This window comes from Tyto alba, unplaced genomic scaffold, assembly GCF_018691265.1.
Source record: "Tyto alba isolate M040663 unplaced genomic scaffold, T.alba_DEE_v4.0 Super-Scaffold_1, whole genome shotgun sequence".
NCBI lineage: Eukaryota > Metazoa > Chordata > Aves > Strigiformes > Tytonidae > Tyto > Tyto alba.
Genome location: NW_024881261.1, coordinates 7,388,902 through 7,405,239, shown reverse-complemented (window position 1 = coordinate 7,405,239; position 16,338 = coordinate 7,388,902). Strand labels below are relative to the sequence as shown.

Here is a 16,338-nt window from a genome sequence, read left to right as displayed (position 1 = left end):
ATGTATGTCCTACATGAAACTCTTATATGGCACAGGCTAAGCAGGCTGAATAAACATGCTGAACTAATGAAAATGTAGCAGTTATCAGTGGCTCGTGGTCAAAATAAAAGAATGTAATTAGCATGCTCCTCAGACAACTGTCATGAATTTGGCTGTATCAAAAATGTTTTTATTAATGACCTGATAGATGGAATAAAGTTATACTGTTAAAGCTTTAGAAAACACTAGGGTAGGAGGACATACAGGTGTGTTAAAGACAGGACTAGAAACTAGTCAGTTAGGCAAGTTGGAGAAATTATGTGAAAACCCTGCATAAAACCTTAGAAGACCAAGCAGAAGGATATGCATTTTCCAGGAGTGATTAACTGCACAGATATGGGATGAAGTACAAATAGAAGCTCCAGGGATCCAAGATTCTAGGAAGTCATGAGCAGAACATGAACCAATGTTTTCCTATAGTGCTGCAAAATGAAGGTAATCATCAGTGCAACCCAGGATACTCATTTCTGAACAAAACTCATGATGTATGCTTTTACTGAAGTGACATTAATGTAGCACAGCACTCGAACATACGTTTGAGCCAGTGTATGATGATCCATTTCCTAACATCATGTACTCTCACAGAGTAATTAAACAAAATTGCTCATGTTCTCTGAGAACAAACCTTGCTGGAAGGGACTGCAATAAAAAACCTGCCTCTGCTAATGGTACTAATTCATTTCCCGAAAGTTGAAATTGCTAAGTGACCACCTGTAATTAAAAGGCCTGACACATTTTAAAAATCCTTTTCCTACAAGTGATCACTATTGAGCCCTCCCTCTGAGTTGCACATGAAGCCAGTGCAATATCAATTGATTCAGCACTTTCATAAACCTTTTAGCACAGGTACAAGAAACCAGAATTTTCTGCCGTAGCCTGTGAGAGGTAACCTTCGCTAGCCAACATTTCTGATTTTTAATATAATTTTCTCTTATTCTAGCTATCTTGTTCTGTCTCTGTCTGTTGGAGAGAAAAGCCAAATATTGGAAAAGCATCCTTCCTGCAGGAAATGGGAGGCCAGTCTAGGTACTCCACAAAACACATGAGCTCTTGAATACTTCTGTGTATGTTCCAACCCTCAAGAGCTGCTGTAAATTAGCAACAACTCACTCTTATCTGTTGCACTCATGGAAGTAAAAAACCCCAACTCTTCTCCAAGGTTTGTAGGCTCCTTTTATCTCAACAGAAGCTGTGACCTTTATAAGCAATAGATTCTAGGTTCCAGGCTACATGTATAAACCCTTGTTTATATGGTGTGCTAAATCAAAGGCAAAAATAGCATACAGGATTCCGTGCTACACTGCACACTGTGAACAATCATTTACTTTCCAGGGGACTGTTAATTAGTATTGATTTGTCTTCTTCCTCAGACAGTTCACAGGCATACAGATGGGAGGCTGCGTGCCAGCTTGTGCAGCATCAGGAGCCTGTTATCCTGCAGCTTTTTACATAAGTTGAAAAGATTTTCAAACGGAAGACATACTACATAGTCTGAAGTTAAGGTGATCTTCAAATTGTCCATTTTAAGTAGCTAGTGGAAGAGGAATATATGAGATAATATCAGTGGGAGCAAGAGAGCCATTTGGAATAAAAAGGGAGTTAATAAAACCATGACAATGAAATCTGAAATGTGAAAAGGATCATGCCCCAGCCCAGTATTCCAGAGTAAGGCATTCCTATGAATTGATATGGTGCACAGGTGCAAGGCTAACACCTGCATGTCATCACTGTCACAGCCTGGGTTTGCAGGAATGGTCCATTAGAAAAGACCATCAAAAAATCTGGATGCACAGTGAACATGTTGTCACAGCTCTGCCCACCCCCCAAGGTAAAGGAAACCAGACAGGGAAGTCTTCTTGTAGTTATGTAAGTAAATATTATCTCAACAACCCTGACTGAGACAATCACTTCTTCTCCTTCCAGGAAACCTTCTCTAGTGCTGTGCTAAGAGACTATGAGAGGCCAAGTATCTATCCGGGAGAACTGGTCTCACCCAGTACCAGGTGTGTGATCGTGCTGGGAGGAGAACTGGCACGTATGGTGGCAGCAGGCCCCCTCGCCGTGGGGCCGGTCACCAGCAGTGGATGCTCAGCCCTTGCTGTCTGGAGATCAGTAGGTGAAGCAACTCACACTCTTCCTCAGCAAAGAGGTAACCCTGGGAGCTCAGCTCAGGCCAGGCCAGCAGGCTCCAGTAACCAGCACGACGGGGTACTTGATGTTTAATGGAGCCAGCTAGATGTTCAGTTCCCCAGATCGTGGGAGTTGTACGAACAGCCGCACACCAAAGCCTCCTGGCAGTACACTGTGTGGGTGAACGTAGAGCAGCTCTGCACAGCAGAGACTGTGTAGGGAGAGAGCTGGTGCCCACTGGCGTTTTGCTGCTCACCAGCTATGTCCTGCTGTTGCTTGGTCTTATATTTACTCTACTGGCTAAAAAGGGAGCTAACACCTAGTGTTAGTGTCAGTGATAAACTGAGCTCTTACTGCTGACACAGACTCTAGAGCAAAAGCCAGTTTTAAGTAGGAATGATTCTAGCTTTGTACTGATCATACTGATCCATCCTCCTCCTTCCTCCAGACAGCCACAGGATCAGTAGGCACCAAAAAGATGGGCTATCAGTATCTGCTGTAAGAATAGACAGCAATTAAAATTAGACTGTAAAGTTTCTTAGAAAGAATATAACAGCCTGTTATATTTGGTACTCCAGTAGAAAGGAGTGGTCTAAAATTAAGTGGAACCTCAGTTCCTTCATGCCCTCCCCCCAATCTTTTTAATAAGTTTTCATTCATTGTCTTCAGTATTTATTTTCTTAGCAGCTTGGGAAGGGAGTTGTTTCTGTTTCAATAGGCTTCTCTATTAGTATCAGATAGTTATTCTAATGACTGTCCTGTATAAGTGGGTTCTACCTGATTTCATGCAATAATATCTCCACGTTGCTTAGTAAGTTAGAACTGTCTATAAAACACTCCCATCCAACCCAGCCTGCAGCAATACTGCCAGTTTTTTACATGGGGGCTCTGTGTGCCCTGTTTAAAGGCTCTGCCTGCGGGCTGGGGCAGGTGCTGGAGGGACAACTGATGGTGGTGGGAGGACACGGCATTCATCAAGAGGCTGAGTTCTCTTAGGAAATACAATGTAAGGTTTGCTGCAGGGTAGGGAAAGCAGGATTTGTTTCTCTAATATAGAAAGAATTAGTGAGAAAACAGCTGACTATCAGGTTCCAGGGAAACAAATAATTTATGGAGATACTTTGGTGAATAAAGATCTAGCCGTTTTATTAAATGTATTAATGCTGAATGTTGAAGGGAAGCTGATATTAGTTTCTTGTGAAGAGATGGTACTTGATATACTGACTAGCTCTGATCTAGAGTTCTGTTTCAGCTCTGGATTAGGATGGTAACTATGTATACTTATGTTCTGCTTCATGGTCTGTGCCTCATGGACTCCAATCTTATATATGCCACAGCTGTTAGGAGGACATATCTCAGGTCTTGAGCTTTTCCTCTTATTAGAGACTGAACGATGTGCATGGAGAGGGATATTGCTGCTGAGGGCTTCTGATCTTCTGTAGGGGGAAAAAAAAAAAAAAAAAAAGGCAATTTGGGAATATTATAGACCGTGAAACTAACAGGTTGGAAAGGTAGAGACCCCTAGTAAAATTCCTGTTCTGATCTGAAATCAAGACTATTGCTGATACGGATGGAGGTGGGATTAAGCTTCTCAGGTACCTGAGAGCAGCCCAAAGTGTGACAGTAGCTGGTGGTGCTCCATGTAAACACTGAGGAGTAACCTTCATTTGCTCCTCTTCTGTTCAGAGAGTTTGTCCAAATATCCTTCAGAAGAAGGAAATATTTAAAACCAGGAATATTACAGTGCTTAATTACTCTGAGTCATAGAGACATTATAGATTCCTTTTAGGCTTCTCTTTGCTTTTCAGATGTGACACAGCTTTCAGTGACATCTTATCCACACTGCTGCTTATTCTGAATTAAAAGAAACTATTACTCTCTGGTGGATTCTCAAACAGCTAATTAGCACTTATTGGGAAATATACGTGCAGGTTTGAGATTCAGTGGATAATAGGTGTCTGTTGGATTCTTAGCCATTAATAACATAAATTAGCATACTTCTGGATAGCTAAACACTGCCGTTTTTTGTTGTAGGTAATGTCTTCCTTGTTGTGCATCAGCAGTTACCAAAACATGTCATAGTGATTAAAAGTAGCAGTATCCAGCTCACAAGGATAGAATGTTTTCTAAGAGAGTATTGCTCTCCCTGGAAACATCAGTGCTCTAGGCCTGCCTGGACCAAACGCAGAAGGTATAAATTCCAGGTCACAAGAGTTGCGGTTTCATAGAAAACACCTCTAGCTATGCAAAGATTAAACAGAATACTTCAAAGCTTCCAATAGTCCTCTGTCATTTCTTTTGGTTTTAAAAATGTTTAGTTGCTGTATATGGGGCATTAGCAAGAGTTTCTACTTACATGACTTGCTGTTTTCTCTCCTCTGGTTATGCTGTTAATGTTGAATTAAAATCTTGTGGAGAGACACCTCAAATATAATTCTGGAACTGTTATCTACAGCAGAAAATCATAGTGTTTTGGTTAAGTGCCTGGGCTCCATCTAAGAAGAAACAATACAGAGACAGTTGTCTCTACTCAGACGTTAAAATTCCTGAATTAAATGTGAAATCAAACTGTAGATCCATGTTTTAAAAATCTGCAATTTAGAGTAATCTGTTGGTTTTGCTAATCTTGCAACTATATTTAAGTAGTTGAATCTCAAATCTTATTGTAGCTCTACATCACTTTTATCCATCTTCTCCAATCTCAACATTTGAATGTGAATAGCTTCAGATTTAGAAATCTGTACTGACACTTTTCATTTAGCCTCTATCCACTTCTGTCAAAAATTTTAAGATTATTCTTGTACCACTCTGGCCTTCCCCCAACCCACCTTCCACCTCTGCTTTCAAATACCTCATGTTAGAATTTGAAGTAAAAGTACTTGCCTAATTATCTCTATTTCCAGCATAACTAGCACTGTAAATTAGGCTGTGTTTATTGAACATCACATTGTACATCCAGCTCATCCAGCTTATTTATTTTAGTACTAAAAATCCTGTACATTTTCCTCCTGCTCTCGAATCTTCTGTGCTTTTCTGATCAGTCAGCAAACCCATAATAGTGTAGAATGCTACCAGATATTTCTCTTGCATATACCTTCTTCAGTTGTGGGCAAACATTAAAACACCTTCTACCTCTTTTAAAAGTGACCTAATCCCCATGAATCAAGGCATTTTAAGAACAACTTATTTTTTATGTTAATCCATTCCTTTAACATGTTGAGGGTTTCGGCTTTTGAGGGGGTTTTCTTTTTTTCTTTTTTTTTTTTTTAACTTAATAATAAGTAAATTGACAATAAAATGCACAGATATAGAAAAGACATTTAACCTAGAGCTCTTTCTTACTTTACCACTTCTCTTTAAATGCTTGGAAAGCAGATCTGGAATAAACTCACAAATTAGACTTTATAAGATTTTATAACTTAATAAGACTGGGTGAATACATAAGAGCATTGACAGCATCCAGAGCAGGTTGTTTGTACAATTCACTGGGAGGTTTTACCCAAAATGTTGAATGCTAATGTGCAGAATAAGTGGCTCTCTGAGCTGAACTAGCTGACAGCCACCACTGAAGATGCAAAGTGAAGGTGGGATTTTATACCCTGCATCTCTGAGATTGGTGCCTCACACTGGGCTGAAGGGAGATATCTCTGCATGAAAATTAGCAGCCTGAAATTCAAGCATTTCTTCTTAAAATATACGGGAGGAGGAGGTAAATCATCTCTCAGTAAATGATTGAAAGACAACTTTTCAATGCACAGTTGCCTTTATCCAATAATTGAATGACTTCAGGGTGTGGGCAGTCTGGCTTTTAGTCCCCACTTCTGAAGACTAACCTGTCTTTTATGTCCTCGCCCTATCCCTAATCAGCAGCATTTACAGGTGTATAGTCCATTTTAAACTGTTACATGGGGAAACATATTTCTTCATGTAGCAATAAGGGAAGAATGCTATGAATTAGGAAAGCATGCAGATCTTGACAGACCCTGTATACAAATTTTTTGGGGTGAGAATTGTTTGGAAGAGTGCTTTCCACAGTGCATTAAAAATAAAGAATCCCATCTTTTCCTAACTACAGCAAAACATAGCTCTTCAGATACTTCCCCGCACTTTGTTGATGTTGATAGAACTTTGACCAGTGATAATTTGTGTTTCATCTATCCTCAGTTCATGGCAATTTTCCAAGAAGAGATACTATCAAAACAATTTAGAATTAGCTGTGACAACTGACAATTGCATGGGTGGTACAAAAAGCTTTTACAAATAAACATTATTTGATACAACAGACATGAATACATGTTTTAATGAAGAAGTGATTCACAATGATAATATTATTGACTTGTTAAGATTTAACAGGTCTGCCATATGCTGTGTCTAGTGCTTCAGATGGTTTCAGAGTTATTTTTAATTTTTTAAAGTTATGCATATTAACAACAGGTGTTAAATTCAGAAAGGATCCAATAATTGAGTGGAAATCATTCCAAAGCTGATTATTGAAGGTTTTGTCTTCTCGATGATTCAAAATACTTTGTATATAGTGACTCAGGAAGAAATTTTTAATTGGTGATGCAGTTCATAGATAAGTCTTTCACATGATATTTGGATTATTTTAATTTTACTTCCTCCAGAGTTGCATCCAGTTGCTGAGGAGTGGGTTGGCTGAACACTTGTCTCAGAAACCCATCCCCAAGCTTTCAATTATTTGTATAAAAAGCCCCTTTCATTAGTGCATCCACCCTCAACCCCTCTGTCTCTGGACCATACCCTAATGGCTCTGAATACATGGAGAGTTCTCATACTAACAGTTCATGCAGACACCTGGCTTGCCCCTCTTCAAGCTCACTGTACGGCTGAGGGATGGGAGGAAAGATGCAATAAATCCAGTGCACTGAACTGACATGCTGCGAGTGAGGGACCACACTCACAAGAAAGCTTGAGTAACTCCCACATTCCTACAGAAACACATCATCCGGGTGGCTATAGATTTAGCCTTTGGGTGGTTATTGTTTGCCTGAAGTCCAAAAATAAACTTTTTTGTTTTTTTTTTCCCCTGCCTCCACGAGCCCAATTGGTTTTACAATAAAGCGCATTGCTTTGCTGCCCCGCTCCCAAACGCAGCTGGTTGCACAAACCTGAGCTGTGACCGATGGGAACCTGAGACAGGGCGTCACAGCTACCACGTTGTTTGGCTGCCACATTTTCACTGGAGCTTTGGCCTGCCTTGCCTTGGGTGTGATGGGGTAGCTGAACACAACTCCCTGTGACTGAGAAACTGTAGACAGAGCGAGAACACCTCGCGCTGCCCGGCCTCACGGGAGCACCGGCTGCCTCCAGCCGAGCACATCGCTGGTGGTGGTGTTGCTGGGAGGGACCTGAGCCATGTAGGAGCCATCCTCAGCACCGTGCACATCGCTGGGCTCTCATAGACCGCGGTGCTAAAACCCCCCTTGCTGCTCTGAGCCATAGACTTGCCTTCCCAGCGTGTTATCTGGAAACCAAGAACTGTGCTCAGCAGGAGAGGCAGATCTCATTGTTCTGCTGGAAAGCAGCAAGCTTCTCTTTGCAGTCCTGCTAGCTGTTGCTAAAACATCTCCAACACCTAATGGAAATGTAAGAATTGTAGGAAATGTAGATGTAGGGATTAAAGCCATCATCTCCTTTTGTATATACCCTGCAGAGAAAAACACACAAGCAAATTACAGTGTAATGGTGATAATTAACATAAATAAGATGCAAAGAATGGAGAGCCCAGTCAGCTGTAAATAGATAGCAGTGATCCCAAATTGATTTCCAATGGGCTGCAGACACAAAGTAGCAAGAGCCTGAATTTGTGTTTTATTATTTATATCAATTACTAGCTTCCTTAACCTAGTTTAACAAAGCAGGCTGTAAAAAGAGAAAGTAAGCAACAACAGGCAGAAATTCAACCTTTCAGCTTCTTGGCAGGGAGAGTAAATTTTTAGATCCCAAAGGGACATAACTCCCAATAAGATATATTTGAGCTTCGTGCCCTTAACCCTTCACTTTTTACCCTATCGGGAAGCAGCCTGGATATCTTGTAACTAGTTCTGAACCACTTACACCATCAATGGTAATCCTGGGTGGGTCCCTAAAAGAGAGAGCACTTAGATGTCTTTTCCTTGTCTGGGGAGCACCAAGAAAATGCTAGTATTCCACCTCATTTCAGATAGCTACTAGGACTTCAATATCCTTGAGGCTCCTGCTTCTACTGACTAGTCGATTGATGGTTTCAAAAGTCTGGGGGAGGGCTGGGAGAGCAGTGAGCAGAGAAACATATACAAAACTTGATTTAAATCAGCCTGGGGAGATCCAGCCCACGTGGTTATATCAGTACACGGTAAGAATGTACTTGAAACCTGCTCTTGAAACAGGCTGTATGATAAATGATTTCTGAAGGAAAGGTCCCATTAATATGGGCAGGGTACCTTTGATACATCTGCAGTTGCTCTCTGGGACTTTCCATACAGCAGACTCTTTGATGTGGAGGGAAATGGAGTACAAAGGACCAGAGTTAGTGATGGTTTTGACCCAGAATGAGGTCACTGAGTATGGGGAGGGGTATTTACTTGATACAACTACAAAAACCAGTGCTCCGAGTGGCACAGGCCAGGTTTGCTCCTGCCAGCTGCAGACTTGCACAGCAAATGGTTAGGTGCAGGCACTGTGAACAACTGGTTATTTCTTCTCACAGAAAGAAATTTAAGAGAGAAGAGGGTGATCTCCAATTTAGAAAGCCTCCCTGATTTCCATATGCTTTCTATGAGGCAGAAATATTTGCTTTAACCCTTTAGCAACCTTTTCTCAAGGGCATGCAGGACTAATTCAACTTTATTTTTTTTTCTCAGAAAATAAAAAGATAATGGGCAGTGAGAGGGGAAGGATGGAGCTAAAAATCTGTATTATGTTTTTTTTCATGCAGAAGTGGCAAAGAGAGCACTGACTTTACCATGAGTATGTTGTTTCTCTCTCTACCCTCTTCTCATCTAGTGGTCAGATTGATGGATGCACAGTTCTGTCCAATTTGGCTTTTTTTTTTTTTTTTTTCCCCAGCTGCAGGTGTATCATTTTCAGTTTATATCTCTACACTACATAATCTCAGACATCTAATTATAATTCACTATTGACACCTCAACAAGCAAGATTCACTCAATTAAAACTGTACAGAGCATCTGTTGTTCAGCTGGTATGAAAAATACCAGTTTTTCCCAGTCTATCTATCAACTGGGAAGCATTCACCATGCTCCTGTGAGTAATGGCCTTATGGCAGGATCTGCTTTTGCCCATCTCGGCTAAGCTGCCATTCCCCAAATATGATACAAATACAGCTCTCACAGTTTTCTTCATGCAAGTATTAGGAAAATTTATTTAAAGGATTACACTGCACAAACAAGTTAGTCTTTGGTGACTGCTCTGAGCTGCCATTTTCAATGTGGGGGAGAGATCGACTCTACCTGACCCTGAGGTTTGATTAACTGCTGTTTTAGTTTGTCTGCCTGATTTCAGATGTAGTGACCTTTGTTCATGATCTAATATGCTTTTCAATTCCTGATCAAATACTGATTTACTTTTTTATGTGTTTAATAACTATATTGTCTTTTAATATCAATCCCATGTTTGACCACAGGGAGTAGCTTATGTTTGATCAAGCATTTCTGCATCTATAAACATTGGAAACACAGTGTATTTGCTAGAACAATGTTCTGTGAGTCCTTCCAACAGCTATGCACGATAGCTTCAAATTGTGAAACTATAATTCCTGCTATCTAAATCTGTGCTCTTCACTTTAAGTGAAGACATATCTCTCTCCCCTGCCTCTCCTCGTCAGCTCCTACTATATCTCTGTTAATCTCCACATTAAGATACACAGAGCCTTCTGATCTGTAGAGGCTTGGCCCCAGTGAAATCTCCCAGGTGATTTTTACAAGTAATTGTGGTCCTAAGTGGGCCCTCCATTTCCAATGCCCATGACTCCCCATGCTCTCATAACTCACTTGCTGGCTAATGCATTTGATATCTCCTTGAAAACACCACCACAGAGCATGTGTTCAACCTCCATAGTACATCTAGGGGTGTTCACCAGAGGCTGTCCTTTAGGAACAGCCAGAGGAGCCATCATAAATAGCATGTATTTGCTGCTGTAAAATGCAGAACACCTGGGTCTTTATCTGCTAAAAGTCTCTCGATACATGTAAACAACTGGAATGAAATCCCAGCAGACAAGGAGCATACAACATTCTGCCATACCTCGGCTCAGATGCAAACCCTGTTCCATGCCTGCAGAGCAGCTGCCCTGCAGTGCACGAGTCCTTGGATTTGAATGTACACAAGAAATAACTTAAAACCCTTGGAGGGAAAGTTAATAGGTTCACCTAGTTTCGAACTGAGCTACTTTATAAAATCAAAGCATGTAATGATTTCTTAAATTGTAATTAAAAATTATACCACCAAAAATACTGTAGTGATGAGCCCTGGTTCCTCAAATAACTACAGCAGTTCCCTGGAGAGGGGTGGAGATTAGCAAACACATTTCACATGACAGCTTTTAATATAATTATTTGCATAACTGGATTAAAGAAGGACACCAACATGTGTCTAAATCTTATTACTGTTTATTACTCTGGATATCAGAGAAAACAGTAATTACATTGAGCAGAGATTCTCGGGACTCAATTCAGAGGTGGGGCTGAGTAAATGTGGCTGTGCCTCAGTCCCTGTCAGCCTGCGGGACCCCCAGCCTGCCTGCTTGGGGCCAGACCAGACCTCGTTTGTACACCGTGCAGGGAAAGCCTAGAAAAATGGCCCTGCAGAACCACTGAGGAGAGAGAAGGAGATTCAGGAGCCCACGACTGGGGAACGTGTATCATTTCAGGGTGCAAAGGGCCTTAAACAACGGGCAGGCTCTGAGCTTTCTGCTGCAAATATAAGTCCTGACAAATTCAAGGCATGGACAGGTTAAACCAGCACTTAAGCAAGGGAGCCCACCATGTTAGGCACTCCTGAGGATCTCCTTGAGATGGCAGACCTCAGCTCTGCTGTAATAGCAGCTCCAGAGGCTGCTGGTAACGAGATGTTCCCAGTGCGTCTGTCACTGTGGGAATAATATATGCACTGAACAGCTCTTCATTTCTGTCTCAAGGAAAAAAAGAAAAACAAAATAGAGAAACCCCTCTTGTTTGCTTCGTGCAGCTCTCTGAGCAGCCATCTGCACTCACTAACATTCAAGACAACATTAATAAGCCAAACTGTGGTGCTGTCAAATGAGAGTAAAAACATGATATGTAAGAAATGATCCCAGACCTGCTGTGGTTAACAAGAGTCTTCCCAGTTACTCCAATGGGCTTTGGATCGCTCTGGATTACAGTGCTGTCTGTATTTAGGGCATGAGGTTGTCTCAATGCTAATTAACCTTTACAAAATAACAAATTAACAGCTTGAAGTAATATAATTCAATTGAAAAAAAAAATCTCTAAATATCAGGAATTTGTTGTTATTTAAGGCTGCTTTTTGTAGTGTTGTTTCAGTGCCCTCTCGGTGTCCTACTCCTTGTTCTCTTCAAAAGAGCCCTGAAACAAAATCCAAAAAGCTTACAAAATGTGGTTGGTTTGTTTGGAAGGGTTTTTTTCATAATCACCAGTTATTCGAGTAACTTGCTATATTGAGCTTGAAGGAAAAACACTTTCTTAAAATTTAGCAAAAGCAAAACATGATTTAACAGTTCATACAAATCTTTAAATCAAGGTAAGCAAGAGAGATACACTTAATCACAGAGTGAACACAAGTGACAACCACTTTAAAAGGACCTCCTTGATTCAGCGTCTCTGTAATCAACTTCTAATATTCAGTTCCTCATTACTAGCAGCAGAACAGCTTGAAATTCTAAGGCAATTTGTGAAAAGAGATTTCAAATATTTTTCCAATGCTTTTCCCAGTGTGTGCATATGCATCTGTGTATTTTTTTAAACAGATTAAGCTTACTGAATGCTGATGGGCAAAATGATATTTACAGTTTCACAGTAGGAGTACATTTACAAGCTAGAGAAACCATCCTCTCTTTCTTTCCTCTCCCTTCTTTTCTAATTGCATTGCCTTGCAGCGCATACGTTTCTGGCCATGTGCAGTTGCGGTTGGCTAGATGCCCTTGCTGACCATGGCCCAAACCATCCCTGGACTGCGCTGCTTCTCCAGCTGATATCAGCTCAGTATCAGGCAGTTACTCATGCCATCCCAGATTCTGGCTGAGCTGGCTGGAAGAAACTCTTCAGAAACGATGTCTGGTTTCAGAACTTTTACTTTTATCCTTATCTATTACCTCAGCTATTTTCAGTTCAGACAGAGGAAGGAAGAAACTAGAAACCATTAGCTTGATTATAGCTTCTAACTCCTTCATCTGATTGAAAGGTGAATGTCAAAGAAAATTGTTTCTTCCCAAAAGGCTCCTTCAAAAGAGAGCACTTGCCACTCCACTCCATTTGACAGGTCTTTCTTTGGCTGGTCACGCAATGCTTGTACATGGCTCAACGTCAACAGCCGCTTCCACCCGCTCTCTCTTAACAGACACCTCCAGAAACGCTCCTGAAGACAGTATCAAAGTCTCTGGATGTCTCTGGAGGTCAAAACTGATGGCAGCATTGCCACATGTCAAAATCAGTTCCTCAAGGAATGAGTGGAAAGCATCTCATCACTGACAAGGCTATGACGACATCCACTCCCCTGGCTGGGAATGCAGCTGACTTGCAGTGGAGTCAGCAAATTCCAATTACACAAGACAATGGCAAGAATATAATTCAATGTTGGTAAAGCGGTGGTATGTCTTAATGTCCCCCTATTTGGATGATTTTCCACTACACATTATGTTTCCAGTCTATCCATCCTTGATGACAGTGTCAGCAAATCCACCAAACAGGCTGTTGCACACTCTGCATTGCAGTTGCACCTCGCAGAAATAACATCACTCTGGTTTTATTTCCCCTCTTGCGATACTGCATCTCACCTTGCTACATGCTGTGCTGCAGCTTCACGAGACAGAAGAGGTTTAGGATTGCGTGATGATGCTGGGTTCAAAAAGCATAAAGCACAGATTCCTGCCCAATACAGTTGGTCATAGTGGGCAGGTGAGCAGCCGTGTTGCAAAGGCTGCTACTCCATCCAACTCAGCCAGCAGCAAGGAGAAAATCACGCAGGGCAGACGTAGCACACCCCACCAAGGGCCACAGGCACGCAAGAGAGCCAGCTGTCTTGTACAGAGGAGCTTGGAGGGAGTGCAGGTGAGCTGATGCCATCACCCCACACACCCTCAGGAATGGGGAGACCCCTGCACAGTGCTGCTGCCAGCACAACTCAGCTGGCAGAAGGAGGCTCATAGCAGCTCTTTCCAACATGGTTTCCTGCCCACAGTTGAGATAGCTGCCCAGGAAAGGCATTTCATAAAGCCTTAGGCTATTCTTCAGCATGGCACTAACCCAAGAGGAGTACAAAAATACTGTTAGTCCTCCACTCTGGATCCTGTACCAAAGACTGGTTTCTGTAAAGATATGCAGATTTAATTTTTGCCCAATGCAAAGCACGTCCTCACTGAGATATTTGGGTCCAATATTAATCCTTGCTTCTCCTTGTCCCCAGATCCCACGTCTGTACAGCAGGAAATATCCAAAACTGATAGCAGGGACCTGTTGTTTACATAAAGATACCTTACTGTGCTAACACCTCTTTGGCCTCTAAATCCTGTCAAAGAAGTAAAGACATTTTTAGGATCTGACATATGCCTCTCCTCCAGTGGGAGTGGAGATGCTGGGGAAGATATGCATGGGACTTGTGGTGGCATAATTGAGCCCTGAGGACAAATGTCGGGAATCAGGACTAATTAATGGTGGAAAAGACTTACAGTGTTACTGTGCAAAGGAAGTGAACTCCCACCAGCTGTCTTTTACAACACCACACTGGCCATAATGCAATTTGTAGTGGGTCCAATTTTCTTCTTTCTCCAGGCAAACATTTTCTTCAGCTCCCCCCTGAAGCTGTCATGGAGCCAGGCATAGAGGAAGGCATTGGTACAAGCAGACATCATTGCAAACCAGTGGCACAGCAGCTGGATGAAATTGAAGTACTGCTTGTCAATCAAGCTGATATCTATGTCCTTTATCATGTTGAAGATGTGCAGAGGCAGCCAACAGACTCCAAAGGCTGCCACCACTAAGACTAACAAGCGAAAAGTCTTTCTCCTCCTTGCTCGGTCCCACTCAGCTTGGCCCTGGGTGACGTTGCCCGGGACTACACGGTTTTTCAGCTTGACTGAGATTCTCAGGTAGGACAGGGAGATGACAGCCAAAGGCAGTATGTAGGTGATGATGAGGGTGCTGTAGGCGTAAGCTAAGCGATCTCTTTTCATGTGGAACCAAAACTCCTCACAGATGGAGAAGTCCAGTTCTGGGAACTCCGCGTGGTAAGTGTGGACCAAGGCTGGGGCAGCCAAGGTACAGCTCAGCAGCCAAATAGCGGCCAGGATATAAGCACAAATAGGGATTGTGAGCCTCCTGCGGAATGGGTGCACCATGGCGTAATACCTATCCACAGCTATGACAGTCAGCGTGAAGACAGACACAAACACAGTGACGGGCTGCATCAGGAAAACAAAGTAGCACATGAAACGCCCATATACCCATCCTCTGGGCTCAAAGGCATACGCGAGTGTCAGGGGTACACAGGTCGCACACATGAGCATGTCTGAAAAAGCCAGATTGCCTACCAGAAAGTTGGTGACATTGTGCATTTTTTTGGTCTTGCAGATAACATAAATGAGAAGGTAATTCCCAATGACACCAATAAAAACCACTAGTGAGTAGCAGGGGATGATGAGTGGCTTGAAGGTCTGAACAAACTGGAGCCCTGAGAATAAATTGCTCGCGTTGCTGTGAATCGCAGAGAGGAAGCTTTGGGAGGTTAAATTGTCTGAATTCATCATTTCCCTCCTTTTGTCGTCTGCCGTCAGCTGAGTGAAGTAGTTGCCACTGCACTACTCCTGCACTCAATCAGTGTGGATAATGAATGGATTACTGGCTGTCCAGAGGTTACCACATGGATAGTAAACAAGCATCCGTAAAAGCAAAAGGTGAAGTTGTAATCCTTGAGAGGAAGCTTTCAGCAATTCCTAAGAAAAATCGAATACAACCAATTTCCATTAAAGTCCTCCTGCATTTACTGTTAAATCTAGGTTTTGACAGCATGCCACTTAATAAACATTTAATGCAATGAGTACTTACTGCTGTGTTTTTTTAATCCCATATGATTTTCCTGTGGATGCCAAGAAGTGCCCTAGATGTCTGTCTTCTGCAAATCCAGGAGCGTGTGTGTGTGTGTGTATCTCAGAGAGAGAGAGAGAGAGAGAGGGAGAGAGAATATATGAGTGAGAAAGAGGGTGATGCGCATTTACAAGCTAAGTGGAGATCAGTGTTTTTAAACAGTCTTCACTACTAGGTCATGACAGATTTGTGTTTAAGCTTTTATCCCTATTGGCTGCCCTGGGTATTACGTTGCTCTTTGCGTGTTTCTTACTGGTAGTAATTAGTTCTAGAATATCCTTTCAAAAATTCCCTTTTTCTTCCAGTGCATCTATAATTGCCCCTCACAGATAAAAATCAATTTACATTCATTAACACCATCTTACACAATATCTAATCCAAGATTAGCTTTGCCTCAGCCCTCAGAGTGTCCAAAAGAGCTACCTGTGAAATTGTTGTTATAATGTGACTGTAAATTAGAATTTTAATAACATGCTAAAGCCAAATAAACGTTTATGCCACTAGAGGGACTCAGCTACGTACCTGCTGAATGAAGTTAGAATTAGAAATGTGCAGTTAGCATCACAAAGGATATTTTATTTAAATTTATTTTCAAATGGTGGTACAATGTTTGCTCGCCCACAGTGAGTATTTTCAGTGAGGTTTACACACCTTTAAAAGAAAAGGCATGTATCTCAAAGGAAATATTAACAGCCAAATAGGTTAGCTGTAAGGGTTTACTTGCAGTGAACTACAGCAAGCTGTTTCTAATATTGCAGCTGCCCAGCAATATTTGGGGTGTTTCTTCATTCCTGCAGTAGGTTTGTTAATCTTTCCTGTACCAGACAATAAGTGCTAACCAGACTGTAAAACAGTC

At 41.8% G+C, this 16,338-nt stretch overlaps 1 protein-coding gene across 1 annotated transcript; it reads right to left on the bottom strand.

The window, feature by feature from the left end:
- Window positions 1–13,634: 13,634 nt before the first annotated feature.
- On the bottom strand, window positions 13,635–15,589 carry PRLHR (prolactin releasing hormone receptor). The gene is made up of 2 exons (XM_009971824.3): window positions 15,444–15,589; window positions 13,635–15,331 (listed from the first exon to the last, which is right to left on the bottom strand). Exon 2 carries the CDS (start codon window positions 15,143–15,145, stop codon window positions 14,111–14,113), a length of 1,035 nt encoding a protein of 344 aa, XP_009970126.1. The 5' UTR covers window positions 15,146–15,331; window positions 15,444–15,589; the 3' UTR covers window positions 13,635–14,110.
- Between the last annotated feature and the right edge of the window lie 749 nt (window positions 15,590–16,338).

Excerpts from the sequence above, each read along its gene's own strand:
- PRLHR (XM_009971824.3), bottom strand. The coding sequence starts at position 15,145 with ATGATGAATTCAGACAATTTAACCTCCCAAAGCTTCCTCTCTGCGATT.